This window comes from Perca flavescens, chromosome 3, assembly GCF_004354835.1.
Source record: "Perca flavescens isolate YP-PL-M2 chromosome 3, PFLA_1.0, whole genome shotgun sequence".
In the NCBI taxonomy this organism is placed as follows: domain Eukaryota; kingdom Metazoa; phylum Chordata; class Actinopteri; order Perciformes; family Percidae; genus Perca; species Perca flavescens.
The window spans coordinates 30,733,968-30,753,903 of NC_041333.1; the positions used below are offsets into that span (position 1 = coordinate 30,733,968).

At 42.5% G+C, this 19,936-nt stretch overlaps 1 protein-coding gene across 1 annotated transcript in view; it reads right to left on the reverse strand.

Moving 5' to 3' along the window:
* The window catches only part of LOC114552535 (alpha-2-macroglobulin-like), a 28,860-nt gene that overhangs the window by 1,679 nt on the left and 7,245 nt on the right, over positions 1–19,936 (reverse strand). Inside the window, 21 exon segments of the mRNA XM_028573413.1 lie at positions 1–3; positions 206–324; positions 1,272–1,484; positions 2,071–2,258; positions 2,357–2,507; positions 2,826–2,900; positions 6,472–6,628; positions 6,817–6,892; positions 8,933–9,109; positions 9,387–9,470; positions 9,814–9,865; positions 9,959–10,080; positions 10,216–10,342; positions 16,394–16,589; positions 16,591–16,608; positions 16,923–17,088; positions 17,209–17,305; positions 17,411–17,557; positions 18,337–18,486; positions 19,246–19,391; positions 19,496–19,559. The exon segment at positions 1–3 is cut by the window's left edge and continues 88 nt beyond it. Of these exon segments, the coding sequence (XP_028429214.1) occupies positions 1–3; positions 206–324; positions 1,272–1,484; positions 2,071–2,258; positions 2,357–2,507; positions 2,826–2,900; positions 6,472–6,628; positions 6,817–6,892; positions 8,933–9,109; positions 9,387–9,470; positions 9,814–9,865; positions 9,959–10,080; positions 10,216–10,342; positions 16,394–16,589; positions 16,591–16,608; positions 16,923–17,088; positions 17,209–17,305; positions 17,411–17,557; positions 18,337–18,486; positions 19,246–19,391; positions 19,496–19,559 (2,528 nt within the window).

A 19,936-nucleotide genomic window follows, 5' to 3' on the forward strand; every position in this document is an offset into this window, starting at 1 on the left:
TATCTGTAATAAAAGTACCATAAAAATATGACGTCAATCTGGTGCTTTGGAAGGCTCCATTTACCGTTTTAGCTACCAAGTTGTAAACATTCCTCCCCTGTCCATCCACCAACAGTTACATAGTTCAAGCTGGTAGATGCAGACAATAGTTTGCCAGAAACTTCAATATTCGTCAATGTCGTGGATCTGCTTGTTGATTACTTACAGGGATCTTAGGTTCAGACTGAGTTCGGGTATTTTGCTGGTGCAGTCGGCCTCTGGTTTGACCTCAACACTGAGAGTGGCAACATCAGCAGGAGTTGGGATGTTATAGACAAGAGAAATCTAAACAAGGAAATTGATAACATTTAATGATAAAATTAAAAACAAAAAAAAACATTATTTTTTGTGTCTGTGGTTTTGTTTTGTGTATGAGATGTTTGGCTCTAGTTGGACAGTTTATGGATTGCACTGTTGTGTCTGCTGTGGTATGTTTTATTTGCTCTTTGTTTTGTACAAGGTGGAGAATGTTGTGTGTGGACATTGGACTGGAAGCTGTGGAATTAATTACTGTTGTATTGGTGTCATGTCATTCTGTGTAGGATGGTCCACTTAGATAGCCTAGAGCCTGGCTCAAGTTTCATTTCCCTTCAGTACTAGTAGTATATTGTTGGGTTTTCTCCAGACAAATTTTTGGCGGTCCAATCAGCGAACAGAGGGAGTGGCTGAGAACAATGACGTTGAGGTTGTGCGCTAGAGTTGTAGTTCCGTAATGGTGGCGGAGAAAGATGCGAGTGAAGCCATTCGGTCCGTTGTGGTAACACTGCCTGCCGAATATCCAGAAGTTAAAGCCCGAGCAAGAATAATTTTTGCTGAATTTTCTTGGTGGCCATGATGTTGTGGCCCTCCTCCCCACGGGGATTGGGAAAAGTTTGATTTTCCAGCTCGTTTCGTTAGTGGTGAAGGAGTGGATAAGGCGAATGCTAGCAATGCTAAGCCGAAGTCACGACCAAACGTTACCGATTGGTTATGGCAGATCCAGAGTGGCTCTGGGCAGATCCAACAGTTTTAAACTTACACGCCTTCAAGGAAGTTAACACTTGTCAATGGAGAGTGGCCAGACTCTCTGGACTAATGAAATGTACGACAGTCTGGTAGGACCAGGCTACCATTTAGAGGCATGATACATGAATAAAAAAAACAATCAATCAATCATAAAAAGTGAACAAGTTGGTTCAAATGTACAGCATGAAGTATCAGGATTGGTGGTTTATGTACATCAAACCACTGACCTGTATTGCAGCACACGCAGTGCCCTTCACCTCCAGGCTGTACTTTCCTGTCATGTCCTGCAGCTGCTTCTCCTGGTAGAGCAGCTTGTTGTTCTGATTCACATCAAACACCAGCTGGCCACTGGGAGACTGGACCGTCACTGTGCTTGAACCCTCTGGACTGAACACCAGAGTGGAGTAGAGAGCCAGAGCCTGAAGAGCCACCACGGTGTCCTACAACACACAAAAGAAAATACCTAATACTTATGTGCATACATTTATACAAATGTAAATTTTGTTTACACCTGTATCAGCTTTTATATGTAGGAGTTCATTTTTATCAATTTCAGGTCTCTACAATTGTTGATTTTCATACAGGAATCAATTAAGAAAATGACCATGTAAGACAGTGTTATTTGTAGTTAATGGGCTAAAACAATGCTGTTCTTGGTATGGTTTAACTGACACTAAACTGTTGAGGTATCGGGCAATGTCGCTGTCCTGTGAGAACTATGCATGTCTAAATAATGTGAGTTTCAGTTTTAAAATAATTTGAAAGAGAAACTGAAGGCTTTAGTATTTTTTTATAAGTGGATAAAATGATCCTTTAGTCCATAAGCTAAATACAACATCTAAAGAAACATTGAATTGAAGAAGCAAACGTGAAAATAGGGCTGTTTTTCTTGTGCTGTGCCATTGTTTGGGCTTAAGGTCAAGGCTAAGCCATACATTTTTAAATAACTTTGTTCACCTAATTTGTCCCAGAAGATATTACTGTACATTTGACTCAAAGTCCAGCTTAACCCTGTCTGGGCTGTACCTGTGTGGAGGAGAATCCTCCATAATAGTTCTGCTGGCTAGTCAGCCATCTAACGATGCGGCTGGCGTAGCCCAGGTCTTCAACAGTCGGAGAGGCACTGAGTTTAGCCAGCAGCACATAGGAGCTGATCTCCACAGACAGAGAGGCTGACGTTTCTGTTGCTGTCTGAGACCAGTGGAGGAAACCTCCTAAAAAAAACAGACATCCACAAAGAGACCAACAGGCACAGGGTAAGCTTTGTCACAGTAATGAAGCCAGAATGATTTCCTGGAGGAGGAGGACTCACCTTCTTGTAATACAACAGTGTCTAGATGCTTGAGTAGGTGAGCACGGGTCTCCATGTCTCCTGCCAGGGTGAAGACGTACGCCAGCAGAGCTGTGGTGTAGGTGTTGCTGAGGTCACTGATTGACTCCTTGAGGCAAGACAAGCTAGCATTCTAGGACAGATTCAAAGAATACATTGTCTTTCGCCGCAGTGTTAACAAATTCCTATATTCAGGGAAACAAACATCTTCATTAACACACTTCTTTGTTTCAGGTGATTATACACTAATGAAAACATTTCTGCCAATAGACCCCCCTACATCCTAAACACTGGTCCTTTAAAAAAAGTAAAAAATAAATAAAAAATGTGTTAGGGTTTACAACTACAGTTCACAGAATCTTTAGTGCTATGCCATAAATATTTAAATTCAAATTAATGCTACAATGCATCTTACATACATATACATTCATATTTCAAATAATCAACTCACATCTATGGAAGAATTCATCTCCAAGAAGGCAGCAGTGATGTAGGCACTGAGAGTAACTTCATCAGACACACCACCCTGTAAAGAGGAAGTATAAGTAATTAGTGATCTAGTCTGACTCACTGGATGCAGAGTTTAGGCCTGTCATTGGCCGTGTATTTTAAACAGTATTCTTCTCCCCTTTCGCTATCTCCACTATCAGTTATAACCAATGCCAGTCTTTTTTCCCTATAGCCAGTGGCATTGCACAAAATTCTGGGCCCGGTACAAAGGCATTCTCAATGGGCCCCTACCCATATCCACAGCTGTTCATTCTAGCATCTTTTTTAGACCTCCTCACATTATAGTCACTCACCTCACATAATTTACATAAGAAATCCCCGAGATTGCGCCGTGTTTCTTTTCATTACGGTTGCCCGTTCAGAAGTCAGAGACAATGTAAGTTTGTACTCTTTCTATTTAGCTATTGTTGCAGCAGAGTAATCTATTCCTGAGTTGTTTCAGTCTGCAGTGAGTACTGAATGTTAACCGTTTGACCCTGTGATGTGAAGCTGCTAGTTTATCTGTGTGTTGCTAGCTTGCTAACGATCCTGTTCATCACACGTTACTAGCTAGTGTGTGATAAGTTTTTTGGGGCTTTAATCGTTACTGAGCTGGAGAGGATGTTCATTTTACTTGCACAGTGTGATAATTGTACATTTTATTTCAGTATTTGTTAATATGTGTTATTTTTAATATATTTAATATTAGTTAATTCCTTTGGCAACAGCCTTAGGCTAAACATTTGAAATAATATAAACAATATGATATTCAAACTTTTGACTGATTTCTTTGATAACTAAATTACACAATACTTGTACCTTTACTGTCAGTACTTGAGTAGTAGATTTTAAAATAAAATTCTTTCAATACTTAAGTACAAAAAATGTTGAATACTTTAGTACTTCTACTTAAGTGTTGTGCTTAAAGAGCACTTCTACTTCTACTCAAGTCAGTTTTTTGATAGAGCACTTGTATTTTACTCAAGTATGGGTCTCTAGTACTTTATACATGTCTGGTCTCATGATTATCACGATTATTATGCATTAATTAATTTCACTGCTAATGTATGAAGTTACATGAACACTCTAGATTTTAATGTGTTACTTATTGCTACCTTTTGAAGCAGAAATAACACAGTAACAGTTTTGAATGTTTTGAAAATGATTATATGAACAATCATCAACCTTTTTATTTAAATTCATAGAGACTATAATCAGTCACACCACAAATTAAGGCCAAGTTGGCAACAACAGTGCTGTGTTTAGGAAGAAGTTGGCCCTTTTTGGGTCTTGCTAGCTGGTGTGTCTAAAAGTTGGAGGAGCTCCTAGAAAAGATCAGTGTTGCCAACTTAGCGACTTTGTCGCTAGATTAAGCGACTTTTCAGACTCCCTTAGCAACTTTTTTTTCAAAACAGCGACTAGCGACAAATCTAGCGACTTTTTGTGGTGTTAGTGGAGACTTTTGGAGACTTGTTATTACTATTCTCAACGAGCAGCAGGTGCTGCCGTAGGCCCCTCCCTCATCTGAAAGCACTCACAGCGGGCCAGTAGTGTTGACAAACTGACCAACTCGTGGCACTGAACCGGGAGAATCGAGTGCCAATACGTCAATGAAAGGACTCACTCCTGTTTTTTACCTCATTAGCGCCTCCACTGGAGTGGTGGTAGAATCAATCAGGAAATGGGCTACCTTGAGCAACACGATTGGATCGAAAGAGTTGTTGAAGAGTTGTAGATTGGAGACCGCGCACCAGGCTACTGAACAAGACCGAATGTAACCGTGCAACCGCTCGAGTCTAATGTAATCAAGCGGTGTCTTGATTCTTGGCAAGTTTGAGTTATTAACCGATCCTTGTTTCTAGTGCATCTTAGATGATTGTGTTCATGGCAATTCACACATTGTCGATGGGTAAGTACATCACATAGGTTACAAATACACGTCATGTTATCTTGGTAGTTATGTTAAGTTAAATGTTAGAGAAGTGAATGTTGCAGGCTGCATGGTAGGTAGGCTGTCACGAGGAGACTGTGCACCAGGCTACTGAACGAGACCGAATGTAACCGTGCAACCGCTCTAGTCTAATGTAATCAAGTCTTGGTTCTCGGCAAGTTTGAGTTTTCAACCGATCCCAGAAGCCTTCATTTCTTGTGCATCTTAGATTGTGTACATAGATCATAGGCTATATTACCGATGGTTATAACATACAAATCGTCATTTTATCTTGATAGTTATGTTAAGTTAAATGTTTGTTACGTGGTAGGTAGGCCGTCATGAGGAGAACGCGCACCAGGCTACTGAACGAGACCGCAACCGTGCAACTGCTCGAGTCTAATGTAATCAAACGGTGTCTTGGTTCTCAGCAAGTTTGAGTTATTAACTGATCCTTGTTTCTAGTGCATCTTAGATGATTGCGTTCATGGCAATTCACACATGGTAGTTATGTTAAGTTAAATGTTAGAGAAGTGAATGTTGCAGGCTGCATGGTAGGTAGGCTGTCACGAGGAAACCGCGCACCAGGCTAGACATGAGTCTATGTAATCAAATGGGTGTCTAGGTTCTTGGCAAGTGTGAGTTATCAACCGATCCTAGAAGCCTTTGTGTCTCGCGCATCTTAGAATTGTGTTCATGGACCATGGTTGGAAATCTGTAGTTAACCCTCTCCTTGAGTTCATGTTGTTTACGTACAAGGAGAACCAGGACATGAAATTCAACGCTACCAAGTTACGGCCGAGCGCTGACATTGAGCTGTTGAATCAAATTACATCCTAGTGCTAACTGCCTATCCCACTACAACATGCTTCAGCTTTCAGTGGCTTTTAGCTTAGTATTAGGATTCCCTGGTTGGTATAATGGAGTCCTAATAGATTTAACTGACCACCTCCACCATAATTCAAACCATAAACTCTCAGCTCATAACCTCACACAAGACGACTGATCAGACTGTTTACCATGTAGGTATAAGACTCGATTCAAAGACAAGTCACTTTTGGATGGAAATTCTTTCAATACATAGGGGGCTCAAATTTGGTAGAGTTTACCAGATGTGATACTGTGGCCTACGTATATACAGACATAGATCACTGTACCTCCAACACTCAGGGGCCCGACTCACAAAAGGGATTTTGAAATCTTCTTACGCAGTTTGAAAATAGCGGCAGTGTCTTGTTTCACAAATGCTTGTCAGTCGGAAATTGCAAATTCATTTGTGAGTGCCACATGGCTCTCGCATGCTCATGCATGAGTCAATTGGTTTGATAAGTGAAACCTGTTGAAATTAATCTAAGAGGGAATTATCATGGCCGGGTTGGATCAGTGGGTACAGCAGGTGCATATATACATAGAGGTTTATGCCTTGATGCAGAGGTCCAGGGTTTGAATCAGACTTGTGATGACTTCCTGCTTGTCTTCCCCCTTTCTCACCTAGCTGTCCTGTGAAATTAAAGGCCCCAGGCTGGCATTTCTTACTACTGATACATGAATGAAAGTCCCTATGGTGCATTTCCATTTAACTACTGCTACGGCAAAAGTGTCATTTAGTAAAATTAACATACTGACCTTCTTTAGTTCCATTGCTATACAAACTGTGGTCAAGAGGGACTTTCATTACCTTCATTCTGTTGTTGAAGAGCTTTCCTGACTGTTCAAAACAGCCATTTTTTCGTTGTTTACTTTTCAGCCAGGTCACGGACGCTTCAATGTTCGCTGGGTCAATGTAGATGAAAGACTGAGCTTTGGCAAACGATCTCAACACAAATGCAGTCAGCCTGAGGATATTACAACAAAAGTTAGACAGAAAAAAAGACTAGAGGAAGCTCTTATGATCCGTTTAATGTCTCACGATAATCATCTACTCTAGAAGTATAAACTGCATGTCATGGTAAATGTTGTAATGTTGTAAATACAGTATAGAATTAATTATTCTTTGTGGATGATTGACCAGTAATGGTCTCACCAAGTGTTCCCTGTTCCTGCTCCAAATGTGCTGTAAGCACCATCCTGATGTTTGTAGTTCAGCTGTCTCTGGTAGCCTGTATAACAATAGAAACACACTAATTAGGGCATTTACAGATTTGATAGGAGTTATGATAAGTTCATGATTTTGTGTACATTTGTTTATAACATATATAAGTGTGAATTTACAGATGTAAAGAAAAACTACATTTTATGCTTTTACTGGACAGCTGACAGTAAAAAGATGACAGGAAATTAAGGGAGAGAAAAAAAGAATGACATGCAACAAGGTAGCCCTGGTGGCCTAGAAGTTAGGGTGGGTGGGCCTGTTGTCAGCACCATAACCCAGAGACCAGCAGGGTGCCCCTGATCTGTAGTCTCTAATTGGAATGACTAGTGCTGTGCCCTTTGAAAACGGGCTGATTACTTGGCCTGTCGTGTTGCTGCTTGTAGAATTTATCAAAACCAAAGTGTACCCCAAAATGACCTACAGAAGGACCCTGAACCACTTAATATGCAACTCCACTATATAGCCTACTATCTATTGACCTAGTGTGGGCTACGTCTGCATCAGAGGAAGACATAGGCGCCGATACCGTGGGTTCTCGGAGTTTGAGCACCCACAGAAAATACCGAGCACCCACTGAGCACCAATGTGTGCCAGACTGGCAGTAGGCTACATTCATTTAAAATTAAACATTGCAATTGGTGCTAAGTGGAGCATCTGTCATAATGTGATTGGTTATGTTGCTGTCAGTCCCCTGCTCCATATCCTATCCACCAAACACAGCGTCTCTTGGACCAATCAAACACAGGTTCTGAAATGCAAACATTTTTTGACTACTTTTTCTTTTTTTTAAAGGGCATGCGCCCGTGAGCACCCACAGAGGAAAACATAAATCGGCGCCTATGGAGGAAGACATTGTGCTTCTATATTTACCTGACAGAGAACATTGCAGAATCAGAATGTAATCACAAAATATTACAATTAAAATGTGAAGTAATCAGACATTAGCGTCATGGACTCATGGCAGCACGCTACCCACGTTATGAGAGCTAAACAGCGCATATCTGCGTTCATCAACCACCAGAACGTGTGTGTGTGTGTGTGTGTGTGTGTGTGTGTGTGCAAAGAGAGAGAGAGAGACAGTGTTGTCTTGTGTCGAATTGTTAACGAATTTAACATTTCAGCAGAGGTGTTCATTTCCATACAGGTTTAGTGGCGTGACAGTTAAAGTAGGGTATTTACTTTGCGGGGGGTATTTTGGCGACTTAATTAACCCGACCCAGGGTGAGTCTGATGAAATCTGATGTAGGCTATCTGCCCAGTTTAGCTCTGAGATTTGCTCGCATTGCACAGCACTCTGAAGGAATAATCTCCGAGATTAGGCTACGTTATGTTTTGCCAGCTCACAGCAATTTAATACAATAGCAGAAAAAGAGTCAGAGGCGCTGATGTGCAGGTTACCTTCCCCCCCAAACACGGACACACATACAGATACCTCTCACTTTATAAGATAGATAGCTTGCCTATAAGTGACATCACGCTCTGTCTGCACTTGTTGTAGCTGGTTGTGTTTTGCATGTTAGGGATTCTGAAACGTCCTTAAATTCGGGAATTGTCATTTGTTTATTCAAAGTCAAAGACAGTCCAAATTAGTGCTACTTTTCACACATTTTATCTGCCAAAGCTCCGCTGCTCTCTCTCTCTCTGGTCCTGCTCACTGCTCACTCAGTGTGAGAGGGGGAGTGGCCAGCGGCTAGAGCAGCAAAAGCCAATGTGTGCTTCTTTTACCTATATATGATATCTTTATTTTATCTTTGCATTTATTATCCAAACAACGTCAAACTTGGCACTGCACTTACTCGTGACCATATCAAGACAGGTGTCAAGTTCGAAATCCATCGAACTAACGGTTCGAGAGATATGCGCTTAACACCCACACAGACAGACGGACAGACAGACGTTCCTGCAATTATAGATAGATAGATAGATGAGCACTGTCAAGCGATTATGCACGCTGCTTATTATATTTTGTGCAACCAGCACCAGAATGTAGCAGACGGTAGATTTGGCATACGTGTTCTTTTATCTACCAAAGTAAACGGAGACTCACCACTGGTCAGGAAGTTGGTAGCCTTTTCCCTGATGGCTGGGGTCAGCTGCTGTGTGTTTCTCAGGTACTCGAGGATGTAGATATTTGGGGCAAGGAGCGCCATGTTCTGCTCACCACATCCATACGGCATCTGCAGCAGCCCATCCAGGTTCTTCAGAGCCCGGCCCAGAATGTCACCTGCCCAAAAAAACACAGAATCACTGAGACCGAACACGTAACTAACCTGACCTTTACTTTCTACTGGGGCTTGAAAGACAAACTGTTCTTATGTTGTTATTCCACCTTTTGTTAATCCCGACAGAAACTAATTTAATATGTTGAAGGTATAAATGCACTTTGTATTTTGACTTTACATTGTTCAATTGATTCATTTTCATTCTAAACAGATTTTTATTTTTTATGGAAGCCTGTTCTTGGTTAAAGCAACTCTCAAAATGAATTTATATTAATTTACCAAGGACTGATACTGAAGCACGGGCCGATCCATCAATCATGTTCTCAGGGAGTTGTATGTCCATTTCCTCTGTCAAAGCTTCCCCTGTGAACAGAGAGAGAGAGAGAAAACACTAAACCAAAGATGTCTTTTAGATTAAACAGTTAGTGGATCATGTATTGAAACAGGTCAGACTGAATTAAGAAAATGGAGGGTTCTTTCACTTTGGTTGATAAAATTTATTTTTGATCAAATGTATTATAATGGCAGTAAATCAATCTGATGCACCTGCACTAAACTTGGCACAACTGCCATAATCACAATTAAACTAAGTGCTATCTGCAAGTAGTGAATGTCTCCATTACATGTTTTAAGATGCAATCTACTCGACTTCCAGTCTTTGTCTTTTCACGTTTGATGGGGCAGGCCTGGTGTAAACCATACTGACCTTTTGGGCAGAGCAGCCAGTTGTAGGTCTTTGTCATCTCAGTTCCCTCAGCCTGAGAGTGAAAGAAATAATGTGAGTTACTGAGTTTCCATTTGGTTAATGGATAAAAATTCTCCCTTTATCATCTTGTTTTTAAGGTACCAACCTTTACTATGAGAGGTTGTGTGACCACATCAATTCGTCCCCTTTCAGGCACGCTCACAACCTCATTGTCACATGAAATTTGGGATGTCACGGCCTCAGCACTCACCGACACATTTACAACTCCTAAAAAGAAAAAACTGTGTGAAACTTGATTCAGAACAACAACATTTTCTCATTAAGGTGGATCTCACTGATTTCATAGAGACCAAAAGGGCTCCTCCACCTCGGCAGCCTGGTGGATAAAAGCTTGACTCTCACCTAAGGCTGAGGGGGCCATGGTCCAGCTGAGGGTCTTGCGCTCACTGCCACACAGACAAGATGTGTACTGGTCACCAGAGAGGGGGGTGAAGGTGTAATCTAAGGAGGGGGTTGGAGTCACAGTGACCTGTTCAATAGAGAGAATATATTTTAAAACTGGAGATTTATGGCAAAGCAAAAAACTGTTCAAACTGCAGCACAATGCTGCAGCATTTAAAGTTTCCCCCGTACGTCTTGCAAATGTTTTGGTTCCAAATAAAAGGAGACATCTAATTATCAAGCAGTTTGAAGACTGACTTAATTAAGAAAATTATGATTATTCCTTATATTTAAAAGAACCTTGGTAAGTCTCAAGACTTACCAAGGTACTTTGAAATATAGATGTTTTTTTAGGTTCAACTCATAACCCAACCAAATATTGTAAGATTGTTGTGCATCCAAAAGTTTGGATTCATTGGGGTCATACACACACACACACACACACACACACACACACACACACACACACACACACACACACACACACACACACACACACACACACACACACATATATATATATATATATATATATACAGTACAGGCCAAAAGTTTGGACACACCTCATTCAATGCGTTTCCTTTATTTTCATGACTATTTACATTGTAGATTCTCACTGAAGGCATCAAAACTATGAATGAGCACATGTGGAATTATGTACTTAACAAAAAAGTGTGAGATAACTGAAAACATGTCTTAAATTTTAGATTCCTCAAAGTAGCCACCCTTTGCTTTGATTACTGCTTTGCACACTCTTGGCATTCTCTTGATGAGCTTCAAGAGGTAGTCACCTGAAATGGTTTTCCAACAGTCTTGAAGGAGTTCCCAGAGATGCTTAGCACTTGTTGGCCCTTTTGCCTTCACTCTGCGGTCCAGCTCACCCCAAACCATCTCGATTGGGTTCAGGTCCGGTGACTGTGGAGGCCAGGTCATCTGGCGCAGCACTCCATCACTGTCCTTCTTGGTCAAATAGCCCTTACACAGCCTGGAGGTGTGTTTGGGGTCATTGTCCTGTTAAAAAATAAATGATGGTCCAACTAAACGCAAACCGGATGGGATGGCATGTCGCTGCAGGATGCTGTGGTAGCCATGCTGGTTCAGTATGCCTTCAATTTTGAATAAATCCCCAACAGTGTCACCAGCAAAGCACCCCCACACCATCACACCTCCTCCTCCATGCTTCACGGTAGGAACCAGGCATGTGGAATCCATCCGTTCACCTTTTCTGCGTTGCACAAAGACGAAAGAGATTTGGACTCATCAGACCAAAGCACAGATTTCCACTGGTCTAATGTCCATTCCTTGTGTTTCTTGGCCCAAACAAATCTCTTCTGCTTGTTGCCTCTCCTTAGCAGTGGTTTCCTAGCAGCTACTTGACCGAGATGTGTCTTTTGCTAGAACTCTGTATGGCATTCATCTGGTCTCTAATCTGAGCTGCTGTTAACTTGCGATTTCTGAGGCTGGTGACTCGGATGAACTTATCCTCAACAGCAGAGGTGACTCTTGGTCTTCCTTTTCCTGGGGCGGTCCTCATGTGAGCCAGTTTTGTTGTAGCGCTTGATGGTTTTTGCGACTGCACTTGGGGACACATTCAAAGTTTTCGCAATTTTCCGGACTGACTGAACGACTGACCTCCACAAGTAATGATGGCCACTCGTTTCTCTTCGTTTACTTAGCTGATTGGTTCTCGCCATAATATGAATTCTAACAGTTTTCCAATAGGGCTGTCAGCTTTGTATCAACCTGATTTCGGCACAACACAACTGATGGTTCCAACCCCATTAATAAGAGAAAAAATCCACTAATTAACCCTGAAAAGGCACACCTGTGAAGTGAAAACCATTTCAGGTGACTACCTCATGAAGCTCATTGAGAGAACACCAAGGGTTTGCAGCGCTATCAAAAGAGCAAAGGGTGGCTACTTTGAGGAATCTAAAATTTAAGACATGTTTTCAGTTATTTCACAGTTTTTTGTTAAGTACATAATTCCATATGTGTTCATTCATAGTTTTGATGCCTTCAGTGAGAATCTACAATGTAAATAGTCATGAAAATAAAGGAAACACATTGAATGAGAAGGTGTGTCCAAACTTTTGGCCTGTACTGTGTATATATATATATATATATATATATATATATATATATATATATATATATATATATATAGGCCTACTGCTGAGATCAGTTGCATTGTTTTTTTAACCAGGGCAGCAGTTTTTAGATTACATTATGTGCTTACATAATTGCAGGTCGGGTGCGCTGCCACATGGGTGGCAGTGAAGGTCAGGGGCCTCGACGGACCAGACCCGGGCGGCAGACGCTGGCTCTGGGGACGTGGAACGTCACCTCTCTGTGGGGGAAGGAGCCGGAACTAGTGCGGGAGGTGGAGCGCTACCGGTTAGATCTGGTGGGGCTTACCTCTACGCACAGTCTCGGTTCTGGAACCGTACTCCTGGATAGGGGTTGGACTCTTTTCTTCTCCGGAGTTGCCCAGGGTGTGAGGCGCCGGGCGGGTGTGGGGATACTAACAAGCCCCCAGCTGAGCGCCGCTACGTTGGAGTTTACCCCGGTGGACGAGAGGGTCGCCTCCCTACGCCTGCGGGTTGAGGGGGGGAAAACTCTGACTGTTGTTTGTGCATATGCACCAAACAGGAGTTCGGAGTATTCGGCCTTCTTGGAGATCTTGAGTGGAGTCCGGCATGGGGCGCCAGTGGGGGACTCCATTGTTCTGCTGGGGGACTTCAACGCACACGTGGGCAATGATGGAGACACCTGGAGAGGCGTGATTGGGAGGAACGGCCTCCCTGATCTAAACCAGAGTGGTTGTTTGTTGTTGGACTTCTGTGCTAGTCATGGATTGTCTATAACGAACACCATGTTCGAACATAGGGATGCTCATAAGTGTACCTGGTACCAGAGCACCCTAGGCCGAAGGTCAATGATCAATTTTGTAATCGTTTCATCTGATCTGAGGCCGTATGTTTTGGACACTCGGGTGAAGAGAGGGGCAGAGCTGTCAACCGATCACCATCTGGTGGTGAGTTGGGTCAGGACAGACTCTGGACAGACCTGGTAAGCCCAAACGTGTAGTGTGGGTAAATTGGGAACGTCTGGAGGAGGCCCCTGTCCGACAGACTTTCAACTCACACCTCCGGCGGAGCTTTTCGTGCATCCCTGTGGAGGCTGGGGCCATTGAACCCGAGTGGACAATGTTCAAGGTTTCCCTTGCTGAAGCTGCGGCGAGGAGCTGTGGTCTTAGGGTCTTAGGTGCTTCAAGGGGCGGTAACCCACGAACACCGTGGTGGACACCGGTGGTCAGGGAAGCCGTCCGACTGAAGAAGGAGTCTTTCCGGGATATGTTATCCCAGAGGACTCCGGAGGCAGTTGCAGGGTACCGAAGGGCCCGAAGGGCTGCTGCCTCTGCCGTGAAAGAGGCAAAGCAGCGGGTGTGGGAGAAGTTTGGAGAAGACATGGAGAAGGACTTTCGGTCGGCACCAAAGTGCTTCTGGAAAACTGTTCGCCACCTCAGGAGGGGGGGCGGGGAACCATCCAAGCTGTGTACAGTAAGGATGGGACACTGTTGACCTCAACTGAGGAGGTAATAGGGCGGTGGAAGGAGCACTTTGAGGAACTCCTGAATCCGACTAATACGCCCTCTATGTTAGAGGCAGAGCTGGAGGATGACGGGGGATTGTCGTTGATTTCCCAAGCGGAAGTCACTGATGTAGTCAAACAACTCCACAGTGGCAAAGCCCCGGGGATTGATGAGATCCGTCCAGAAATGCTCAAGGCTCTGGGTGTGGAGGGGCTGTCCTGGTTGACACGACTCTTCAATATTGCGTGGAAGTCTGAAACAGTGCCAAAGGAGTGGCAGACTGGGGTGGTGGTTCCCCTTTTTAAAAAGGGGGACCAGAGGGTGTGTGCCAATTACAGGGGTATCACACTTCTCAGCCTCCCTGGTAAAGTCTACTCCAAGGTGCTGGAAAGGAGGGTTCGGCCGATAGTCGAACCTCGGGTTGAGGAGGAACAATGCGGATTCCGTCCTGGTCGTGGAACAACGGACCAGCTCTTCACTCTCGCAAGGATCCTGGAGGGAGCCTGGGAGTATGCCCAACCGGTTTACATGTGTTTTGTGGATTTGGAGAAGGCGTATGACCGGGTCCCTCGGGAGATACTGTGGGGGAGGTGCTGGGAGTATGGGGTGAGGGGGTCTCTACTCAGGGCCATCCAATCTCTGTACGACCAAAGTGAGAGCTGTGTCCGGGTTCTCGGCAGTAAGTCGGACTCGTTTCAGGTGAGGGTTGGCCTCCGCCAGGGCTGCGCTTTGTCACCAATCCTGTTTGTAATATTTATGGACAGGATATCGAGGCGTAGTCAGGGTGGGGAGGGGTTGCAGTTCGGTGGGCTGGGGATCTCATCGCTGCTCTTTGCAGATGATGTGGTCCTGATGGCATCATCGGCCTGTGACCTTCAGCACTCACTGGGTCGGTTCGCAGCCGAATGTGAAGCGGTTGGGATGAGGATCAGCACCTCTAAATCGGAGGCCATGGTTCTCAGCAGGAAACCGATGGAATGCCTTCTCCAGGTAGGGAATGAGTCCTTACCCCAAGTGAAGGAGTTCAAGTACCTTGGGGTTTTGTTCGCGGGTGCGGTATTACATTCAATCTATCGCACCGTTGTGACGAAAAGAGAGCTGAGCCAGAAGGCAAAGCTCTCAATCTACCTGTCAGTTTTCATTCCTACCCTCACCTATGGTCATGAAGGCTGGGTCATGACCGAAAGAACGAGATCCAGGGTACAAGCGGCCGAAATGGGTTTCCTCAGGAGGGTGGCTGGCTGGCGTCTCCCTTAGAGATAGGGTGAGAAGCTCAGTCATCCGTGAGGAGCTCGGAGTAGAGCCGCTGCTCCTTTGCGTCGAAAGGAGCCAGTTGAGGTGGTTCGGGCATCTGGTAAGGATGCCCCCTGGGCGCCTCCCTAGGGAGGTGTTCCAGGCACGTCCAGCTGGGAGGAGGCCTCGGGGAAGACCCAGGACTAGGTGGAGGGATTATATCTCCAACCTGCCCTGGGAACGCCTCGGGATCCCCCAGTCGGAGCTGGTTAATGTTGCTCGGGAAAGGGAAGTTTGGGGTCCCCTGCTGGAGCTGCTCCCCCCGCGACCCGACACCGGATAAGTGGATGAAGATGGATGGATGGATGGATGGATGGATGGCTTACATAATTGCAAAAGGGTTCTCCAATGTTTTCTCAGTTAGCCTTTTAAAATGATATCAGATTAGTAAAAAGAATGTGCCTTTGGAACATTGGATGAATGGTTGCTGATAATGGGCAATGTAGATATTGCATTAAAGATCAGCCACTTACTTCTACAACAGTTGAAAACCCTTTTGCAATTATGTAAGCAGATAATGTAATGTAACTAAAAACTGCTGCCCTGGTTAAAAAAACAATGCAACTGATCTCAGCAGTAGGCCTATGTGTATATATATATATGTGTGTGTGTGTGTATATATATATATATATATATGTATATGTATATATATATGTATATGTGTATGTATATATATATATGTATATGTGTATGTATATATATATATATATATATATATATATATATATATATATATATATATATATATATATATATATATATATATATATATATGATCTTTATTTTGTGTTCCAGATAATGAAAATTAGAGATAGTCAGTGTTTCTCTGAGAAGAAAAAACTATAAAAACACAAACAACCAGTTTTGATTCATCACAAATGATCACAGGTATTAAAAACCCATAAACTGCATTAATATTGGATAAATTTCCCTCTAATTCAGTTAATTTCCACCACAGGAAGATTTTTGGTGATCCCTTAACTTTTCATCTAGAGCCATCATCAGGTAAATTGTAAAAATAAAAATAATCACTTTGCCAAGAACTTTGGTTTATGACCAAAATACCTGCAGACCAATCACCATCTTACTGTACTTTGTGTTTTGTGCTAATTATCTAATTTTAAATCTTTACACCATAAAGGTGGGGAAAATGGTAAACATGTCACAACACCTGCTAGACATCAGCATGTTAACATAGCAGGAATGTTAGCATGTTAACATTAGCATTTAGGTCATGGAAAAAAAAAATACCATGATGCAGCTGGTCAGGTAGTTGAAGGTGGTGGCCTTCAGTTCAAAGTGCTCCCGGATGATGATGGAGGCTGAGCTCCAGGAAGAAGGGCAGGCTGATGTTTTTACGTGTGGAGCCAAGCCGAAACCCTGAGGGGACAGACAGAAAGCCTCCGTCTCCCAGGTGGTGATGGTGTCCGGGACAGTGAGGGACACATCCTTTCGTTCCAGACTCTCTGGGACAGACGACACGGTGAACTTGAAGGGCTGGTCAAAACAACAAGACTAATGTGAAGAGTTAATTGTTACCACCACTGTGGTTACTGTTACCTAAAAAGAATGTGGAAATGTGAAATTGTTAGAGATCTCAGAAAATGCAGATGTGTACTCTAGGACTATTCCCAATACACAATCATTCTAAAAAGAACAGACAGAATCACTAACTAAAATAACACTCCTGAAATGACTGAGCCATCTCCGTAATTAGTTTCATGCCCAGGTGGTGATGGACTCTTGCTAAAAAAAAACATACACTCAAAACTTCCAAAACCCCAGGTCCCATATCCAGGTCTCAGGGAAGAAAGTGCGGACTGTCTCTATTGGGGATTTATCAGGAGATGGCATATAAGGGGCCGCAGCAGCTCCAGCAGAGCCTCTGGCTGTCATTACTTCCATTCTGGCTATGGTAGGAACTGAATTATACCTCAAACCAACACCTGAGAACAAAGTAGAAAATATTCCATTAGGTAAAAATCAAAGCAATGACACAGTTACTGGTTTTATGAGGTAGTAAATATTCAGCATATGTCACTTGATGGAGCAAAAAAGAAAGTCACCATAGCCATGATGGCCCTGGTAGTATTCTCTTCCTTTGTATTTGAGGCATGAAGGCTCTCGGATAACCATGTTTGTTGCCATCTTCATCCCTACATTCTAGATAATCCAAAAACAAACAGGCATCACCGAAAAGTTGATAATGTGCAACAATAACTTATTAGTATATGTTTTATTTTGTACATTCATTTGTGCAGGAAGTACCTGGAAAACTGTATAAGCATCAGCTGTCCCACCACCATGGCGGTATGGCATAACATATCTTCTCGGTCTCACATGCAAACATTCTACATCATCTTGAACGTCATATGGAATATAGGATATTTTTTTGACCGGCAACAATTGAAATATCTGAAAAGAAAGGTTTGGTTCAAAGTTAAAATGACAATGTTTGATGTTCTATGAAGATCTGACAATTGGGAAACTCCTGGGCTACTCTTTTTTTAAATTTTTTTTATATATATATATATATATATATATATATATATATATATACATATATATACAGTACAGGCCAAAAGTTTCAACACACCTTCTCATTCAATGCGTTGACTTTTTATTTTCATGACTATTTACGTTGTAGATTATCACTGAAGGCATCAAAACTATGAATGAACACATGTACAATTATGTACTTAACAAAAAAGTGTGAAATAACTGAAAACATGTCTTATATTTTAGCTTCTTCCAAGTAGCCACCCTTTGCTTTTTTATTAATAATGGAACAAATTCCACTAATTAACCCTGACAAGGCACACCTGTGAAGTGAAAACCATTTCAGATGACTACCTCATGAAGCTCAGTGAGAGAACACCAAGGGTTTGCAGAGTTATCAAAAAAGCAAAGGGTGGCTACTTTGAAGAATATATATATATATATATATATATATATATATATATATATATATATATATACACACGCTTACAACTGGGTGAAAAGAACAAAATCAGCATTGAGCTGCATTGCACAATTGATAACAATGTACAACTGGTAGAGGGAGAAAAGGAAGAAAGATTAACCATGGCACAAGTAGATAACACCAGAGTAAAAATGGATGAAGATACATTTGCAAAAGATGCAGAGGTAACAAATTATGTATGCATATAGTTTTGGTTGATTGCAGTAGTTACCTTGTCTGCATCCAGAGTCTTCCCTGGCTCCTTGATGAGGACACTCTGGTCAACAGCGCTCACACCACACAGAGATTCTGGCTGGGTGGTAACCTGCATGATGGTCTCCTCTCCTGGGACGGCCGAGGTCGGAGAAAACTCCAGAGACACCTGACACAATCGGAAAAGACACATCGTACCATCTGGACTTTAGTGGTAGATGAGAACCTGTGATGTTTTCAACCTGACACAATCGGAAAAGACACAACTAGGTTTTGCCAACATGGGGCACATACTCTACCGGGTGAGCTGGAGGCCACCCCATCAGAATAGCTTTTTAATGAAACCTCTGATCTTTCTGCGATTTCACTAGACAGCATTTTCCTGGCCACATGGCAGTTGGTCCTGCCGACGCTTAATACATTCCTCATAATGGAGCTCTGTATCTAATGTGATTTTGGGGGTTATGATAGTATTGTCACTCCCCATTCCCTGCTCTGCTAAGGTTGGTGCTTCCTTTTGAGATGTGATGAGGTCAGAGCCTGGATGCCAAAAAGCAACGCTGCAGTTATTCTACATTTACATAATAATCTGTTCAACGTGAATTGGCTGACTGAACAAACTCTGATTTGTATGCCATGGCTTCAGACAAGGAACATGCTTAACGCATAAAGTAAAGTATCTTGTGTTAGTAAGTATAAGTAGCAAGGACTGCCCATGGATTAGACCACCCTATGCAATGTAAGGTTAAAGTAAAAAAGTGTGATATTTATAATTGCTCCAAATAATATATCTTACATTGATAATTGATTATTTAAATAAAATGCTACATACTGATGTTCAAAATACTCAAATAGCATATACTTTGATTCTGCACCTAGTATCTCCCAAGAAAAGCCTTTGCCACATCTCAGTTCTTCTCAGGCTGACCTTGTGACTGAAGCATTGCTCAGTAGAGAAGTCCGCGCTGTTGGCGATCACAGTCTCACTGGGGAGGATGGCGTAAGCCACAACCTGGACGTTTGGTGCCATGTCTGGAGACACTGTCAGCTTAAAGGACACCTCGCCCTCATTCACTGAAACAACATGAACAACAATCCTCACTCACATACCTCCATAGATCAATAGATTGGTCATGCTAATTCAATAATTATAATAATAAAAGTCATTCTTTGCTCACCTGATTTATCTTTAACTACAACCTGTTTAACTCCTTGTATAACAATGGCTCCTCTTGATAAGACCTGAGAAATTTAAAAGAAAATGACACAAAGAATGAGTAATGCAACAATAAAACCATATTTCCTTTAACAGCAGATTACAACACTGTCTGCTGTTCTCATGTGTGGTTGTGTTTCATGTTATTTAGGCTACTTAGTAGAATATGTTCATATGGTTTATGGAAAAAGTTTGCCATAAAAGTTTTGTGTGTATTACATCAATAAACACCTGGGGCCTGTCATGATGCAAGTTGAATTTACGCTGGCTCTCTTTGAGGTATCTTGCTTTACTAAACTGGCCCTGTTAACTCTGAGTTTAGCAAACCAACTATGTGCTTACGCAGGTGAAAAAGGAGGGGTTTGTACCAAACAGCCAATCAAATGCAACATCAACATATCCA